Source organism: Zophobas morio, unplaced genomic scaffold (assembly GCF_036711695.1).
Source record: "Zophobas morio isolate AGI-343-1 ecotype UQ-CSIRO unplaced genomic scaffold, CSIRO_AGI_Zmor_V1 ptg000058l, whole genome shotgun sequence".
Lineage (NCBI taxonomy): Eukaryota > Metazoa > Arthropoda > Insecta > Coleoptera > Tenebrionidae > Zophobas > Zophobas morio.
In genome coordinates, this window is record NW_026972163.1 from 6,313,954 (window position 1) to 6,334,794 (window position 20,841).

The window sequence follows — 20,841 nt, forward strand, 5'->3', positions numbered from 1 at the left end:
CCTAATATCAGAGAACTGCAGTAACAGTAAAACAGTAACGAATTGTTTACCCAAACCTAACTCTGAAGAAATGTATGTCTTGCATAATTCAGTAAAACTGCAATTAAAGAAATTTTGTTACCCAAAATCACTTGTTTTAACAGACATATAATCATTTCAAAAAACAAAATAAAAATTCTAATTCAAACCTGGAATACTACACAAGATTACTTGGGTGAGGAATATGAAGTTTAAATTAACATAATAAACATAACTTTATTAGACTTGTAAAATTAAAATAACGTCTAGCAAGTGCTACTATAACAAAAATTAACTGTTTTTATCAAAAAGGCTGTTTAATCAACAATCACATTGTACTTATATAGGTAGATTAAGTACCAAACGATTATAATATTTTGCTCTATTCTACCACTTTGCTTACGATCGGGTGGTAGAAATATTGTTGTGTTTCAGCACAAATCAGGTTTTTCTTATCAAGAAATAAATAATCTCCAATAATTTTTAGTGGAATATAAAATTCAAACAATATTTTTTTACCTTTTTCACTTCCCGAACACAAGCGAAGGAAGTACTTATTGTAACAAGATCAATGGACGAATAGCTATTTTCAAGTTTTCTCGGCATTTCATGGGCCCTAGAGTGCGAAAAAATAGGTCCCCGATCCCATCTATGTGTCTGTCGTCTTTCAGCTGTCTCTGTTGATTATTATTATTAGATATATAATCTCCGATACTATTGGACCGATTGTTGCCAAATTGTAAATGTGTACTAGGAATATCGTGTAGAGTAAAACGCTAACCAAAATTTGTCTAATCATCCCCGCTAACAATTTAATGACGTCCCCTCATCATTTTGCGAAGTAAAGATTTATGTACATTTATTATTAGCCCATGTATCAAATACCTGTTAGACAAGCAGGTTAGGTGGCAAATTGTCGGACGTCCTCTCTGGCCGTGTAGGTTCGAATCACATTTTTTCGACTAATTTTTTGCACTGTGACTGGCATTATGTTGCAATTCGACAAATGATTTTTTCAAGTTTTAAATTCCCTCTAAAAAAATAATGAGGGACACCAGTTTTATTGGTCTGTGTGAACACTGGGCGGAAGTTACGCCCCTAACCATCTCAATCACCACAGGGTTACCCGAAAACCATTCGATATCAAAAAATCGTAAAAGCCTTCACTCTATTGTTTCGGTACCTTGTCAATTCATTGTAAACAATTTGTCGCGTGACAATAGATAGCAGACAACTGATTGCATGCGACAGCTGATTGTAGACAAAAAGTGATGGCATTTACAAAAAATATAAGTAATTTTCATTAATAACAAAGATAAAATGAAGTTCTAAAATCTCAAAAATTTCATTATTTCTAAAAAGGTGTTAAAATTGCCACTAAATTAATGAATCACACTGTATATACTTTATTATGGAATACGGAAACAAAAATTATTAAAAACATCAAAACTAATATTGCAATAAAAATATGATAAAAATAGGACAATACGTAACTATGCGTATTTATTAAAACCAAAGCACCTCTGAGTGCAGTATGAACAAACATTCAAAATGTGCTCTTTTGGCGTTTTAGGAATTGGTCATTCCTTTCACTAAATTTTGTTGTGTCTTAATTTCAAAATCCTGCATCGTCATTTTATTTAATTCAATCTTTATAACAAACAAATTCGCACTTGATCAAGAAGTGAAATTTGTTTCTCATAAAAACAATGTGCTTCTTCTTGTTACCAATACATAAAAAAAAAATTATACTGAGTGGTAGATAAAACGTCGAATTGTCGTCACTTGTTAAAGTTTGTCTAGAATTATAAGAATTTTATGGACTCCCAAAGTTAATTCAATTTTACAGCCCTGTTGTCAGTTTTATTGTTTAGCTGAAGAGCGGGGCGAACTCAGGTACAGAAAAGATCGGCTTACCCCTCACAGGCTCTTTACCTGTACAATAGAATTGACGCCTGAGCTGTGAAACAAATTAACGTTGGGAGTCCATAAAATTCTTATAATTCTGGACAAACTTCAATTCAGTGCCATCCTAATGTATGGAAGTTCATTAAATGTTTTAAAAAAAAACACTTTTCAAACAAATTGACAATAAAGCAAATTTTGGCACATAATTTTACACTTACTCAGGAAAACAGTGTATAAATAATTAACAAAACGTATCAGGACCATTATACATAAGTACGAAAACTACAAAACTGATGATTGTGTTGGAGGTGTTTCCCACAACGTTCAGCTAGGGTTATGAATATATATATATATATATATATAAATATCTATTATCTATGTGTGTTTGTATGGAACGTACATAGATTTTGATAAAATGTATTTTTTTAATAATTCTAGTTAAATACAAAAAAGACTTATTTTGTTGAGTACTTAAAAGGACCAACGAAAAAATGTTCATAATTTCATAAAATAGTTACTACAAATTACGCCTTATTAATAAAAAAATGTTTATTAAAAATTGCGGAGTTCATATTTTTTTCATTTTTAAAGCAACTACAAAATTTAATACTTGACTGACTACAAGTAAATTATTTTTAATTCGATATTTATATCTTACCTGTATTTCAAATTTATTGAATGTTAAGAATCAGAAAACAAAAAAATTTAATTTGTATGAAAAGAAAATATTTCGCAATGAATTTACCTTACACGGAAACATTGTAATGGACTCAATTTGTAATAAACTTTTGAATAAATCTGTATAGTTTGGATCAAAAAATAAACAGTCACAGAACCGAAACAAGAAGCAAAACCAGTGTTTAAATGAGTTCAAGGAAAAGAATTAGAAAAGTAAATACCTCTCCGCTAATACCCCAACTATTTGGATAAATATAGACAGCAAAGGTTTTGTTTTGTTAAAATAATTCTGTTTTCTTGTAGTTTTTTTATATAATACGTTGTCCTCATCTTAAAGACAAATGATTAAAGAGTGATTTCTCATTAAAGAAAGAATGATTTTATTATTATTATTATTATTATTATTATCTTTACCGAGCAGAGGTAACCTATTATGCTCGTCAGAGGGAACACATTATAGCAGCTATTTTCGGTTTACTACTATTTCTTCGTTAAGAAGTGTTCGGGTGGATGGTAGATAACGCAATATTTTATAACACATCATTCAGATGCATATTTAAACCTTTTTTAAATGAATTAACAGTTCTCGAGTTAACAATTTGTTCATCTAAATTATTCCATAAATGGAACACCCTGTTGGTTAAAAAGTTTTGACGCCACCTTGTTTTATATTCCTCATGAAATAGTTTCGATGTATGTCCACGTAGTCGAGATGTGTTAGCCATAACAAATATATTATTTAAATTAATACTGAATTTATTTGACAGTATGTTATAGGTGCAGACAAGATCATTTACTATACGACGTTTTTCTAAGGATGGAAGCTTTAATTCTGTTAATCTGTTTTCATACGACTTGTTCTTTAAGTTTACCACAGTTTTGGTGTAGCGTCTTTGAACTTTTTCTAATAACTGTTTATCCTTAATAAGATATGGTGACCATATCACACTGGCATATTCGATAATGGGCCGAACATACGAGACAAAGAGTTTTTTCATTAGGTCCCCGTTTGGATTAGTAAAAATTTTCTGGAATAGATAAGTTTTAATATTAGCTCTTTTCACAACGTGTGCAACATGTTCAGAAAATACGAGTTCTTTGTCAATTAAGACACCCAGGTCGTTTATTTCACGAACCGTCTTCAAGGAATGGTTTTCAATTATATAATTTGTATTTGGATTATTTTTCCCCAACCGGAGGACAAAACATTTGCTGTTGTTTAACGGCATTAACCAGTCACAAGTCCATTTGTGTATGATTTGAAGATCATCTTGAATCGCCTGCGAATTCTCTAGTGGATTTCCATACAACCTGCCATCATCAGCGTAAAAAGAATGGGAAGACTTTATCAAAGCTAAGAGGTCTGATATGTATAAAACAAAAAGAATCGGACCTAGTACGGATCCCTGTGGTACGCCCGATAGGACTGTGCGCTTAGTAGAATAGAGTGAGCCGACTTTGACTGAAAAAGATCGATTTTTAAGAAAGGCCTCTATCCACCGTAACAAAAGACCCCGAATACCAGCTATTTCCAGTTTGTACAATAAACGACGATGAGGAACTCTGAAACTTTTGTTTTTATTTATATTTCATGTTATGTGTCCGTAGTTTCCCCACTTTTCAGGGATACGGAGCACTCAATTAGTATAGTATGTTGTAACGAGTGGATCAGGTTAGATAGAAAGACGTGAACCTACGACAGTTGATTGCAAATAATTAATCGCAAACAACTCGTCGCAAGACAATTGGTCGCATGCGACAACTGATCGCAACATCAACTCATCGCACGTAAATTCATCGCAAACATCGTAAATAATTTTCTTTCATATTTTTTTGTACTTTGATTCTCAACTTGGAATGAGTTTAAAATTGAGATAAAATATAAAGCCCGGATTAAAAAAAAATCTTCTAGTTAATTAGGTAACCAACTTTAAAAATGAAACAGTACGACCTTAAACCACCTTGGCAATTTTTAATCAAGATTTCTTTATTAACAAAATAGTAAACACCATTTTAGATAGTAAGAATATGCTTCATTATAATAACTTTAACAAAGCAAGCATTTATGTTACTTATTAATTAGAAATATTAAAAATTACATTTTATAAAAGTATAAACGATATTTAGATGTAATAGTTATATTCATAACTTTGGCTGAATGTTGTGTACTAACATAATCATTAATTTTATAGTATTCGTAATTCTGTACAATAGCTCTGACACGTTTCGTTAAGTCTGTATACACTTTTTCCTCACAACTTTGATACAAAAATACAATACAACAGCACATTTTTGAACATTAATTTCTTTTCACAACACTCAAAGGTGCTTTGATTTGAATCAATACGCATAGTTATTGTCCTTTTTTCTCTTAAATTTTTACTGCAACTTTACTGTGATGTTGATATTTCAGAAAATAGTTTTTGCTGATGCATTCCATAATAAAATTACATACAGTGCGATTCTTTAATTTTGCGATAATTTTAATAATTTTTGTGAATTTAGTAGATACTTCATTCTATCTTCCATATTAATAAAAATTACGTATGTTCTTTGTAAACGCTATTATTTTTCGTTTGCAGTCAGTTGTGGCATGCGACCAGTTGTACTTGCGACAAATTGTGTAGCGATGAATTGTTACTGCAATCAATTGTCAATATGTATAACCAGTTGTTGCGACCAATTAGCGCTGCGATCAGTTGTTTGCGATCAATTGTCGCGCAACGATGATCAGACGCGGTACCATCCTCAACGCCGAAAAAAAGTATCGATTTTTTTTTAAGCTATTCAGTTACGTTCAAGTCTTTTCAATATTTTCAGTTCTTCTGACACATACGTATTTTATATCAATTTGTTAAATGTTGGTAAATATAAATAAATTAATAATAGTCTAATATTATTAGTTATTACATAAAAGTTTTGCAATAACCTTAATGTTTGACTACTCTGAAAAAGTGTTTATTTTACATTAATATTCTTAGAGATTGTTAAATAGCAAAGTATACTATTGTTGATGCTATTAGTTATGAGTTTTACACGAAAGCTAATAAATTCCATAATTGCACGAAGCACAAATGGCTGCTTTATCATTTATAATTTTTCTTCGTTTAAATTAAATACGAATACAAAATGTTTTAATTTCTCTTATGCGTAAAATCAGAGAAAATTCTGCTGCTACGAACCCAAATTAATTTTAAACGGGGCATTAATTACATTGAGAGAGCAATAATAAACACTACTAAAGATAGCTATGGATTTCTGAAGATTTGCTTTTAAGAGAATTTTCGTCTTGTCAGATTGCCGTCAGTTTAAAGTTTAAGTAGAAAATACACCAAAAGCGTCCAAAAGTCCAAAAGTCCATTGCAATCTACGCTACCTATAGGTAATCGTGTTTTTTTATTCCTCTCTCGGTAAACAGCATTTACTAAGCAAAAGTTTGAGCTGATGTCATCATATTATTGGTGTGTATCAATAGACAAATTTTGGTAAACGTCTTACCATTTACACGATATTCCCAAAATATATATAACATTTAATAATAATGATTTCAGGACTTTGAGAGACTATCGGTCTAATAAAATTGACACAGCCGGAGACGACAGACGCCTGACAGACGACAGACAGACAGATGGACTTGGAAGATCTACTTTTTCATACTCTAGGGGTTATGAAACGTCGAGCAAACATGAAAGTAGCTAGTCGGTGGATGGACCCTTTTACAATACTTCCTTAGCTTCCTAAAGAAGTAAAAATCAAACGATACATACATATCCCAAAATTATTATGTTAGTTATAGTATTTACCAAATTTTCAAAATGCATTCAATACATCTCTAAAAATAGAAACAAGTAAGTAATTAATAACTAGTTGTACCATATTTTGCTAATGCCTTAATAATACAATAATAATATACAGAAAAAGACACCTACTGTTTAATTAAAAATTAATTAATTAATTTAATTAAAATTACTTTTAACGTTGGTAGTCCTTAATATATATTATTGCATGGTGTTTAATTATTATAGTTCATTATGTGTATGCGTGTAATTAATAAAAAACTCCAACTTATTCATAAGGCTAACAACAGTTTATACGTATGTATGTAAACTTAAACAAGTTGTGTGTTTTCCTTTATTCAAGATTTCAAGTCACTTCACCATAATATTTGCGATGGTTTTCTAATTTGCATGCACTCGTCTAGCACTACACTACACGAATTAACAATTAAGTGTAAGTTCTGTTTCGTCAGGTGATAAATATAGCTACTAACCTTGCATCCCTCGCAGGTAAAAGCACCAAAGTGGAAACCGGCCGCTGGCTCTCCGCAAACCTTGCACAGCTGGTTCATCTAAAATTTACACATTCTAATTATTAACTTTAACATCATATACTTATTCGTCTAGTTACAAGACAAATTACGTAGATACACAGATTCTCATTCGCAGAACGTCAACTATTATACCCGCACAGCGTTCTGCTCATAGGCGCTTAGTTTAATTTTACCAAATACATAATCTTTATTTAAATAATTATTTTATATCATTTTTAGCTTATTATTTCCTGGCTGATACAAAATAAAAATAAATCAAAAATATCAATAACTAAAAAAATGTTGTCGATAATTCCTCAGGCTTCTTCAAAACGGGGTAAAAAAATAAAGCCTTCACGAAAATATTACCAAAAAAAATTAGTCGAAGATTGCTTCGACAGAACATCCTGCGCCCATAAAGTACAGTATATCAAATCCAGCTTTTTAGAAAAATTAAAAGATTTGATTTTGAATCGTGATTTATAAAAAACGAAACAATTTAAACACGTCTGCCATGGGTAATAGCAGAGGTACAACTGAAGACTGAACTTGCAATATTTTTAAAAATAAAGTAAAACAATAAAGTTTTTACGCATTTAGATTGCTTAATAGTTATTTATGTACCAAGGGCACAAAGAAGATGTTTATATTCGAGGGCAACGTTTACAAAATCGAGGGCCTCTGGCCCGAGATTTTGTAAGTTGCCCGAGATTTATAAACATCAAGTTGTGCCCGTGGTGCATACAAACTTTTATTTTTCACGAGAAAATCTAAAAAAAAGACTAATTTATATAATTAATTCGTAAAAAAAAATTTACGTGGCGTTGATTTTGTTGTCAAGGAGATTCTATGTTTATTGCAAACACGACGTCTATTCACGGTGTCAACACGTATATTTTCGACCGCGGAAATGAATGAGGAAAATTGTGAAATTCCAGAAAACATTGTGAAGAAAGCCCAAAAAGCCAATGAAAATGTGTTACCTGGAACATCAGGATCCATATATGAAAAAGAATACAAAATTTTCCTTAATTGGAAGATTAAGAAGTGGCTTACTTCCAAGAATTGGTGGGTTATTCTGTTTATAAAATAATGATTTAACTGTGTTCTTCATTTTTAGTCAGAAAAATATTCACCCAGTTCCTTATGGTGAAAATACTCGATGGTCAAGACAACTTTAAGAGTAAACGACAACATAGACATTTCTAATTACCATCGTTTGACATATTTCTATAAAAAACCCAAAAGGTTATGTGGCAAAAAAATCCCGAGTTTTGACTGGCGAACAAGTCATGCAATTTCTAAAAGATGCTTCCGACAACAGATATTTACTTCAGAAGGTAAACTAAGTTATTTTTTGATGATTGTAATTAATTTAAATACGAATGTTTTATGCTGTAAAGGTAGTTGGAGGATGAGTGAACACAATTCAAGATTTTTATATAATACGTTGCTAGCAGAATGGAAGCAGTGGCAGAAATAATTGCAATAGAGGCACCTCCGAAAAGTTTAAGTTTACCTGAATAGTTTGGTATGAATAGCAAGTTTGTAAATTGCAATTTGTATCTTCGTTATTAAATAAATTGTCAAAAAATAAATAAGTAGTTAAAAATACACAATAATTTTTTTTAATTTTTGTTTAATTCGGTTTAGCAAAATAGGGCATAATGAGAGGGCGTAATAACTCTTTATGCCCGCTCATTGTGCCCCGGATATAAGATGCCGCTTTACGTTTATCAAATCATGGATATAAAACAAACATTATATACGAGTGAAAAATAAAGTTCTTAAAAGCCGTAGTCAGCCATAACTTATAAATGTGACATAACAAATTGACTTATGTCAAAATGTTCACTGCATATGGAACCACACCGCTGAAGTTTCTAAAAAATGCTCTAGACTTTACAAACATTTAAAAAATATTAAAAAGTCATGTAATTTGTTGTAATTTATTTGTTTGTTATTGTTTATGTTTAGTTCTGTCATTATGGTGTGTTCTGTGTTTACTGATTATTAAAATTGTGAATTGGGATTTATTGTTTTTTAAGTTACTATTCACACATGTCCCATACGTGACAGTTTAAAAATAATTGTTTATGTAAAAATACAAAATAATACCTAAATTAAAGGTTGTACTCCTGTTATTAATATTTAATATATAAAATACACCGTCTTCGAATAATTAAAACGGAGCAGATATAGCAAAATTTCTTCGATACATTTAGAATGTGAGAATTTTTGATGTCCCATACGTGACATACTTTAGTAATGAATTTTTTATAATTTACAAAACAAAACCCTGAAAAAAAATGACCTGGATTGTTCAAACAATTCTCAATTTTTCTGCTCTCAGTTTTTCTAAGGTAGCCGCCATTGTGGTCTTTTCCGCTTTAGAAAATTAATATGACTAAGTTCTACACAAAATTATTGTCGCAAATGTCCCGAATGTGACAATGGAATCCTCCAAAATCATTTACGATAGGTGCTCGTAATTAAAGACAAATAGCGATAAAGCTTGTCAAGCCGTATACGTGAGAGTAAAACAGAGAAACTAGATATTTTGTACAAATTTCAATAACCGGAGGGTCACAATGCCGATGGTCCAGACTTTTATATTGCTCTGACTTCCACTTATTAAAGAAAATATTGCATTTTATTTTGAATTTCGATGTTGTATTTCACATTTGGCTAATTATAACTTGTCTAGGCCTAGGGGAGGCAGACTCAGCATCCTCTGGCCACCCCCTAGCTACGGCCTTATCTAGGGATCATGAAATATCGAGAAAATATGAAAGTACCAAATTGCCCAATGGACCCCATCACTATACATCCTTATCTTGCGCTCTATAAGTAAATTAACTTGAAGTGTTTGTTTCTATATCGAACGAATGTCACGTAGAAATTAGTTTGATTTGAATGAGAAACGGAGGGTCAAAATTACTAAGTAAGCTACAATCGAACAAAATTTTCTGAATATTATTATTATTATTCTTATTTAATCCATATTATTATTCTTATTTAATCCTTATTAAACAAAGACGTTCGTATTTTCACATTTTCAAGAAAATGGGGTGACTCGTTCTTAATATGATCAATAAAAAGTGAGTAATTTTATAAATTTATTTTATCTAAGGAAAAAAAAGGATATTGCGCCCTGGGGTTTCAAACCGTCGACTCTTATAGTCTGTGAAGCAGACATTTTAGCATTTCGCTAAAGTTGTTATATGAGCTGAAGGTTCTATACATATTGGTAAAAAACAGGGCGGTTTAAACAATAAAAAAATATAGTAATAGTAAGGAGTATATTATTTCATACAAAATCGCTAGTGTTAATGCAATATAATGAGCGGACGTCATTAGCTGCAGATGATTTATCCAAATTTTGGTTAGCGTTTTACAGAATACTCCTAATACACATTTGGGAATAATCGGTCCAGTAGTTTCAGAGATTATCTGTCTAATAAAAATCTGGGCAAACGGCAAAGAGAGAGAGAGAGAAAGAAGGAAACGGGAGATCTATTTCTTCCTACTCTAGGGGTCATGAAAGTTCGAGAAAACGTAAAAGTAGAGAGTCGGCCGATGGAGATTACAAAAAGAAGGGTATAAAAACAAAAAACGTTCTTTTCTTAAGAACGTACGAACGTTTCCTTGTTAACACAACATAATAATCGTAACTGTCTTCTAATCCCTTTTTGTACGTGGACGGCGTTTTATTCTCCACTGTCTGACACAGAGCAAGTTTTGCTAATCGCACCTTACCAACAGCATACACTGTTACTTCACAGGCAATGCAAAATCAATGTTGTATAGCAAATGTCGTGTTTTTAAAACGACAAAAATGTTCTTTTCCTTAATATTACAGTTGTTGTTGTTACTATCATTATTACAATATTTTCACATATAATAACACATAAATACATTTGTTTTCAGAAGAGTAAAATCTTGACGGATTTGTTACCCGGTCATGTCGCAATACTATACAGGGTGTTATGGAATATTAAATTTTGCATCCAATTCCAGAAGAGGCTGTATAATGGATGCCCAACTAACAAAGCTATGAAGTTGGTGTTGTTTTTTTGATAGAAGAAAAGGTAGGGAAAAACGCGTGTATTTTATTACTCAATACTATTGTGTATAAATAACACTTGGTAGAGACGTTTAGGTTTTTTGAGCTTAGGTGCCTTTGAATCTTACTCAGTTTATTCTACAAATTTGTTAAATGTTTTTCAACAAATTCTTTAAATGATCGATTATTCCCACAACTAACAAACAACAGTTTCACTACTGGCGCAGTCGTCTACACGTACTACAAAGTGTTTCTAGCTCAGAGCTACTACCAAAATGGTGTTACAGTTCAGGACGAATGGATTTATTCGGGAAAGGCCTGTTTCGAGGAATTTCAAAACTAATTTCCAAATGTTACTATCGATAACATATAAGTAATGTAATCAAACTTTGCTCATTTCACAAACTGGGAGTCTTTTACGAAAATCTGGTAGTGTAGCAGCTAAGAAACATACAGAAGAAATTATTGCTCAAGCTAAAGACACAATGGAAAATGCACCGAAAACGTCCGTCCATTCATCAGTTATACCAGCAACTTAATCTTTCTGCTGAAACAACCCACACATTCTTTCGTGAGGATTTGGAACTTTATCCACACCGTGTCACTGCGGTATAAGAATAATTGTTGCCAGTCGATTATTTACATTAGAATTTTGCAGTTGGTTGTGAATATGAATCACAACAGAAATTTGTGGGAGAAGGTAATTTTTAGTGATGAAGCCTCGGATGAAGCATGGTTTCATGTAAGTGGGTACATAAATTCGCAACGGTCAAAAATTTAGAACTACAAAAATCAACATGAATTTACTGTAGAAGCAATACAACCTTTAAAAATTTGTGTTTGGGCTGTAATTATTCACAGATGAATAATTAGATAAATATTTTTTTATCCTACACTACTAGGCAATCCAATTTTACCGTCTCTAAGGTAAAGTGCGACTTTTCACGGCTAGCCCGACAAAATAACTAAAAATGCCTAGCCGACAAAATAATCGCCATGTTTTACTACCAGATAGCTCTCATAAATGCATTTTTTTTTTTATTCATAAACTCACTCATAAATTGCTGAAATCGCTTTGCTGCAGTGATCACTGGGGGCCATGATAGACCACGTAAGTGCCCTAACCTTACTGCCCGCTTTTCTATTGATACTTCTTACCATAATTCCACATAACCTCACTTCCCTGACGTCTCTTTTGTTAAACATAAACGTCAGTTTGCAGTAATTATAAGTGCTCATTCACAATGGGCATAAAGCATAAGGATGTCATAACCATTAATGCGTAAGAATTTATGTTTAGTGCTCTATGGTTATATTCGTTCACAATGAGCATAAGTGCTCATTCACAATAGGCATAAAGCATAAGGATGTCCTAAGCACTATGCTCATTGTGAACGAATAGAAGCATAGAGCACTAAACATAAATTCTTATGCATTAAGGCTTATGACATCCGTATGCTTTATGCCCATTGTGAATGAGCACTAATATAATTATTATCAATAATCATTATTGGACCTCAAATACGTTTGCATGAAAATTTCGTTAATCTGGTTTACATCCTGGTGCTTATGAATTTCTGTTTTATGTAATTTTTGTTGTTTGATAGTTAATATTTAGATCTAAACCGATAGAAATAGACGATTGTACAGACAAAGCAATGGAATATTGCACACCACATGAAGTTGGTAATGCGGCGAAGGAAGTTACATTGGATTTATTGCCTACTAAGGCAAAAGAAAAGTATACCTTCCAATATAAACTGTTTATGGATTGGTGTACAAAAAAAAAATGTTAAAAGGTATGGTGAAAACGTGATCCTAAGGTACCTGTCGCAAAACTACAAATCCTCAACATTGTGATCGCCTTTCTCAAAAAGCAATATGTGGAGTACGCCGCAAAAAAATCAAGAACATTTACCCAAGATGAAATCGAAGAATTTATCCCAAAAACCAGATAAAATATATAATTATCAAATTTATTTAAATTAGCTACTTCGTTTATTAACCCCATCATACCCAATGCAACGTCCAATATCAACATTACAAGTAATAGTTAACAATATGTTTATATGAAATAAACCCTGTTCGATGTGTTGTATTTGTGTAGGATAAAAAAATTATGTGTATACCATGCCGGTAAAGTGTGTTTTCCGGGCCTCAAAAAGTGGCCAGCCTCGGCTTCGCCTCGCCTGTCCATCTCTTCTTTCGTCCTGGAAAACAATAACTTTACCGCCTAGGTATACAATATACTATTTTAAAGTAAGTAAATCATGTTTGCAATGGTTTTTACTCTCTTATTTTATTAGAAACACTGAATGTAGCAAAATAAAGGACTTAAATTTTAGAAGCGCTTACCTACCAGCTAAATGAGGAAGAACTGTATAGTCGGATTCATGTATCTTTATAAACACGTGACCATATAGGCTCAGATAATTATTGAGATAGCAATCTCTGTTTTATGCGTGCCACAGACGAAGAGAGTTACGAATTGTGTATCTACAAATGCTACACAACATGCCAGTTACGCTATTTCACAAAATCCCCTCACCTCAAAAGAGATAAAACTATGCAGTGTACAGAACATTTGGCTCGTCAGATGCTGCGCTAGTCAATTAACGTATTTTCGTTAAAATTTTCCTCAAATGTCACCTTTCATTACTTTTTCTTCAGTGTTTTTATCCGTGGTTGCTAATTGTTTCTATCTATTTTCCAAAACAGTTCGTATCAGAGCTAACACAGAGTTTATTATTTGTACTGTTTGTTTTCTGTTTTGTTATTGTTTTACTGTTCGTTTATGGCAAAAGTGAACCTAGCCGACAAACCTTTGAACTTCCGTGTACAGATGATGTTGGACAATCTCAGAGAATATTTCGCTGTGGAAAAAGAGAATAGTCCCTTGTTGTCTTTAAAGAGAACAAGAAAGAAAAAGCAGTGGAAATTTGCATCATCTCATAATTTTATTTTTAAATTTTTAGCCAGTTGAATATGCAATAGGCGTTAGTTTGCGTCTATTAATCTAATAAAGTCGAGACCAAATCTCTTAATACAGACCACCTACATGAACCAACAAACGTGGAAATTCGTAATAGGAGTACAATTTATGACATGTAAAAAGACAGTATATGCTAATGATTCATGCAGAAATATTTTTAGAAAAACATATTACTCTGCAGACGTTAAACCTAGAATTAAGTAAGACGAAAGGATATATATATATATAATAGGAGTGTGATTTCTTCGAGGTTTATTGTTTCATTGAGAATTTAAATATGCAAAAGAAAATAAAACCACGTCTTGTCATGCAAACAGCCAATTTTTTGCACACGCACAAAGAAAATTTTGAATCCGACTTCAAAAGAAATTAATATTCTTAGCTGAAACATGGATTATTGCTAAAGGAAATGCCATAAAATCTTTGCAGGACGCTAGTACTAAGAGCGTTAGGAGACCACAAGGTCATGAAGGCAAGTGCTACGTCATATTACATGAAAGATGTAACTCTGGGTTTGTTGAAAATGTTAGATTGCTGCTTACATAGATATCAAATGTAATGGACTATTATAAAAATCTAGCATTCAGTAATGGTTAAAAAAAAGCAGTAAGATATGAACCGCCTATGCATAAGAATGCATAATACTTGACTATTAGATAAAAACCCAAGGAATACATTGTTGATTGATTGCTGCAACAAAATTGACATGATGTAATGCGCCTTCCCCTTCCCTTGTCACTAGCAGTTTAACGCTATTGACTTAAGTGGGACTAATGCTAAGACTTACTATAATAAACACATAGGTGAAGAAAATTATGACGATGATAAAATATTACATATGTAGAAGCACTATTTAAGTAACTGTTACACAAATACATGGAAGAAAATTATTTATTGAACACACTGAAAAACTTATCAATGAATGGAGTGAACGAGAAATATTATTAGTGGAAGGAACAGGACCAAAAATTATATTAGAAGTTGGTAATGATTTTTAAAGTGACGCAAGTGTAAATATTTTATTTTTTAACTTTAGTTTGTGTTTAAAATATAATTCACTTTTAAGATAAATTCATCTCCATCACTTATTGACTGACTCTTTAAATACTTTGTATGCTTTATATGTTAAATCTGTAACCATGTTTTCTTATTGAAGAATAAAGACCTTACGCGAAATCCGTACTTTTTGTGTTTATTGAAAATTCATTTTTTTTGGGTTTCGTTTTACGAAAATTCTTTGCATTTCAGATCAAACCTAGGTACCTACATGATCATGTTTATTAACTTATGTCGGTACTGCATCAGTGGAAAAGGAAATGAAACTACGCAGGATGTATATCTTTCCCCGCTATTTCAAGAAGAAATTAACATTACTTTAAACCAAACTAAAACGAATAATTTCAAAATTAGACTCCAAAATTAATTCATTCCTCTAAGCTTCAAACGCTTAGTTTAGTGCTAATGCGTATGATTTGAATTTCAACTTAGAAAATATCATTAGATTCGTGAGTTGTTGATGTGATGATGCTTTTGACTAACGAAGCTTCATACCAGCTGTTCAATCGAAAAAATCATCACGTTGGCAATGCCAGCTAACGCGAAAATAGCAATTATACACAACATAATGGATCACGATGGTATAAGTAAGGTGCTTCAACTTTATTCATAAATTTTTCTAAAACGGGCATTTTAAAACTGATATCGTAGTAGGTTGTGAGAGCTAAAGTCCCTAGATTACTAGTAACCTAGAGACCTTAGTGGGAGCTTAAGATGATCGCCATCATGTGGTATTTAATTCCTTAATTGTACTATGGGGTTAGGTGTCACGGGGGAGTCCGAATTGCGCACATGACCTGAAAAAGATAGGAGTTGCGCCCTTTTACCGCTCGAAAAATGTCCGAATTGCGCCCACTACCTAAATGCTCCCTTACCGTAGTCTTACACCCTACAATGCAGGTAAAAATAACTCTTCATTGGAAAATCCAGTGTTTTGTGACGTCAATAGAGGGTATTTCAATTACGAAAATATAAATGAACTCTAAAAATAAATTAACGAATGCATAGTTTTAATGATGTGCCATTCTTACAGTAATATTACTCTATACCTACGTAAAATGTACTTATAAAATGTATATTCAGTTCAATTAGTAGATAAATTGTGTTAACCTGCTCTCTTTTTAGAATCAAATTTTCCTCAATCTGATTGTAAATTCATGCACCTATTTGTATATAATCGACACAGATGCTAATGGGCTGTTGTTTTCTGGTATCATAGAATAGAATATATAAAAGAATATAAACAAGAAATAAGTAGAGAACGCTACCGCAAGAAATCGAGATTTTTAAACGTAGGGCATCGACGACTGGAACTGTGTTTGTGCTAAGTGATACTGATAACTGATAAGTGATTCTGTGAACAACAACATAAAATTAATATAAACAGCTGTTAGGACTCCACCACCTTTGTTAACATTAAATGCCATAAAATGTATGTCTTTTCGGTACACTGTATAACTGCTGGGAAATAATTCACTATTTAGGATATCATCACCAAGCCAAGTTTCTGTAAAAGCAACATAATCAAAAGAGGAAGGGCAAATACTGTTGAAGAAAGTAATTATTTATTTTAGAACGCAGCCCACGAACATTTTGATGAAAAAGAAGAATAAAAATAATTATAATTGTGTGCACCACTATCTAAATCTCACACTATGCGTGCAACTCAATTAATATATTTTATTCTCAAATTAGTTTCTTCTGTGTTTCTGTTCTTGACGTCGAAAGATACTCGGATATTTTATAATCATCATTGTTTTTATGGCTATTAACATACCTAGGATGTAATAAATGTCATAACAGCCGAAATGCCAGTCCGAAATCCGAGCGATAGCGAGGATTTTGAGACATTTAAGGCTGTTATGACATTGTTCAGTGCCGAAACCAGAGAATATTTAGGTATAGGCGAACCTTGTGTTAGGCGCCCCTCCTCTATACATTAAAAAGCAATTTTACAGAACAGTTTTATTTATATTTTTTAATAACTATGCAAAACAGATACTATGATAAAATATAAAAAAAAGAAAAAAAAAATCGAGATTATACATATAGGTATATAATATGTATAAATATGTAATATGTTTCTGAGTTTCCGTTCAAAATAAAAAAATATTAATATGACATAATTCTTGGTACAACATAATTTTTGGACGAATTTGGCGCCCCTTGTCGTTGGCGCCCCTAGGCAAGGGCCTACTCGGCCTATAGCTAGTTTCGGCACTGACATTGTTACATCCGTAGTATCTTCAGGATTTTATCGGTTTCTGTCCATTGAGTCAAAAATTGAAAACATTTAAATCAGGCAATTTAAATATAAATTTAAATAAAATGGTTAAATTAATTCATAATCTTTAAAATTTCAGTTAGATGCAATACTGAATGAAAAAATGTAACTAACCCTTCTTAACTAAAAGCATATTTGCTCTAAAAAGTGGTCCAAGAGCTATAAGGTTATATGACCATCATAAAAGTAGTTGACCGCAATACCCCCCTTGTGTGGTTCGCACTAAGCTTACAGGTTGGCAATAAATCGTTTTCTAAACATTTCTTGCTTAAATTTCGATATTTAGTGAAAGCCGCCCCTAAATGAAACGACAACAGCCGGTCGAGCTACAGTGGACCCGTTATTTACGACTTTAGAACCTTTTATATTGTAAACAACTTAACTTCGACACAATCAGACAATTTTATGATGACCATATAACCTTACAGCTCTTGGACTACTATACTTAATATACAAAACACAGCCGTTCCTCGATCAGTTCAATAGTGCTGTACATATTGATGTTCTTATTACAACTCAAACAATTCTGTGATCTATTGCGTGTACGATGCAAAAAAAAATGCAAAATTTACAGTGACACTTATTTTTTAATGTTTAAAGATTTTGACAAACATTTTCAACTCCACTTTCAATTTCTAAATGCTGTAGTGTTCCTTGTCTCTTAATTTTACTGTTTCTTGTGATATCTAATACCAGCCTGAACAACAGTGTCGATCGTGAATCTCTTATATAATTTGATAAAATACTATTGACATAACAGGAGGTGTTGGATTTTACGGTTTCATAAAACTGGTAAGTTTTTAATGGTCAACTGTCTAGTAGTCCAGCATCGAATGCCAACTAAACCACAAATTTTCCATTTATTCCATATTATTATAAACCAGGTACAACAAATGTTGTGGGTGAGCTGGCGTTAAGACAACGTACCTATTCCTTTGTGAAAATAATGTTATACAGCACCAAAATTACCTATGCCAAAGATTCACTTGAAAAGAATATATTGTTTTATTAGACAATTGGGTTTCCTATTCTGTTCTTTTTGATGCCGTAACATTATAAGAAAAAATTTGACGTATAGCAACAACATAATTATGCTAAATCTGTCAAGTTTAGATAACTTAAAAAATATGGCATCCGAAGTACAATGTTATTAATTTTTTCCATCAGCATATTCTGGATATGAAATTCTATTATCCAAAGTACTTTCTACCAAATTTTTTACATGCATACAGTGTGTAGAGACATAACGTGCAATTGCAATCTTATTTGCAATCTAACACTTTTACTCAGGTTCTATAGTTTATTGTAATCTTGTTGTCTTCGTAGTGCAGTCAAAACATAATGAAAGTTTAATTACGTCAAATTTCCAATGAATCCAAAATATAGTCAGTAGTTTTACAAAATTCATGTCAAGTAAAAAGTGAAAGTACATTTTTTTTTAGTCATAAGTAGATAAATATTTATTTACGTACTCATTGCTTTATGTTAAAAAGCAGGTCATTAGCAGATTTGTTTATCAAACAGAACTAACAGAAGATTGGCTCGCACTTGCAGAAAGAATTAGTATCGTCATAACGAATTTCACTTCAAACAGAAAGAAATATATACCATTATAATTTCACTTAAATCTCGAACCTACGCTAATAAACCCAAGTAGCATCTTCTAATAGAAATGTCAATAAAATTTTCACCACTGGAGTATAACACTACATAACAGATAGGTAAAGATATACTAATCTCATAACCTTTTGTAACTGTAAATTACATGCAAATAAAACTCCCTATAGTAGGTATAAAACAAAACATAATTTGATACATAAATATAAAACAATCTGCAAACAACTGTGATTAAAATATCTGAGCTGATTAACTATTACTTCGGGATTCGTATAAACGCTAAAAAAAGATGCCCCCGAAGTAAAAGAAATGTAATAAAATAAAACAGTTTTATATTTCGCGGTAGGAGATAATAAATATATAGATAATGTTTATTGGAAAGAAATGGGACAAGCTTGCGTGTATTAATTACAACCTCTCTTTATCTGAAAACGTTTGGAACAAACGGTAATACAAGTATCATAAAAAATCAATTGTCAATGTAAGTCAAACTAAACTTTCTAAAATTTTAGCCAAACTTCGACAGTATTGCTTTTCTTAAGTTTTTCACTATTTATAAACATATAACACATACCTTAATGCGATAAAGAGCATTTTATTTATTTAAGTGAGTGTGTACTTCTAAAACTGCATACTGTATTAATTGACATAGTATACGTAAGTTCTTATTAATTTTAACGGATTCATTGTTATTATTATATTAATACCTAAATCGTAAGGTAATAGTAAATACTTTTTATTCTATTTTAGAATCATGATCTTGTTTATCAGCACCCAAATGCGGGCATAAATTAACCTTTATGGCACAAATCAGTCAAAAATTGCTAAGCAACGATTGATTATTCATTTACATTAATTATTATTTATTCAAAAAAGCTTCGATATTCAACATTTTTATTAAAGCTGGGAAAATAATACTTATTTCATTCATTTTCCGTTTCTTCAGTTTGCATTTTGAAAATCGAATTATTTAACAAATAAACAACGCGGTATCCATAACAACAACAAAATAATAGTCAGCTTTGTATTAAAGTTCGCATCGACACAATTCACACAATCTTGGAGGAAATACTCAATATTTTAGAATTCCGAGAAACATAAGTGAACCGAAGGTTTTTTATTTCCAGAGAAAAAATAAATCCTACTTTCAATTTTAAAGTAAATTCAAAGAAAGTGAAATATTTTAGAAACTAAAATAAAATAAAACGTTGTATGTACCATGGGCATAATAATTGTCGATTGTGGCCCTCGGGAAATGAAAAGCCCCCTTCGTTGGGCTTTAAATATTCCCTCGTGCCATAATCTCCCTAATTATGTCCTTAATACATACATAACTAATATGACAGAATATTTCAAATTTTACAATAACACTCTAAATATCTCACCAATTTCACAATAGCTACGTTATAATATAATATTGACCAATTTTCAATAAATATTAAACTACAATGGTGTAATTTTAAAGCTTAATATTAGCGTTTCTCTAACACAGCTTACATACACTTTTAATATAAACTTGCACATAAGCATATTACAAAAACCGATGTCCAGTTTATAACCGAGTGCAACAAAAATGCTAGTGTATAACACTACATAATGATGAGTAGGTTCCATATAAGTGGACTTTTTAAACGTATTGCTGCCATAGTCAATAGACTATTTCAGACCGTGTGATGGACTTAAATAGTAATGACGGCATGTGGACAAGACTTCATCAAGATGGTCAGCAGTAAAATGGTAACTATTCGTAGCATGACCATTAGTGAGCAGCCATCATGCACACGGTGGGACTACAAAAGTCAGTTAATGAATCACACGAAGGCGTTAAAGTATAACAAGTTAAAATAAAATTTATTTCAAATTTATATTATAAGGAAGCACATTTATAACATTTTTTCGAACTCCAAATTAAC

General features: G+C 31.8%; 1 protein-coding gene across 1 annotated transcript in view; it reads right to left on the reverse strand.

Moving 5' to 3' along the window:
- LOC135143294 (protein embryonic gonad-like) overlaps positions 1-20,841 on the reverse strand; it is a 73,846-nt gene that overhangs the window by 47,992 nt on the left and 5,013 nt on the right. Inside the window, exon 2 of the mRNA XM_064075161.1 lies at positions 6,875-6,952. Coding sequence (XP_063931231.1) covers positions 6,875-6,952 — 78 coding nt within the window. The remainder of the gene's footprint in view (positions 1-6,874; positions 6,953-20,841) is intronic.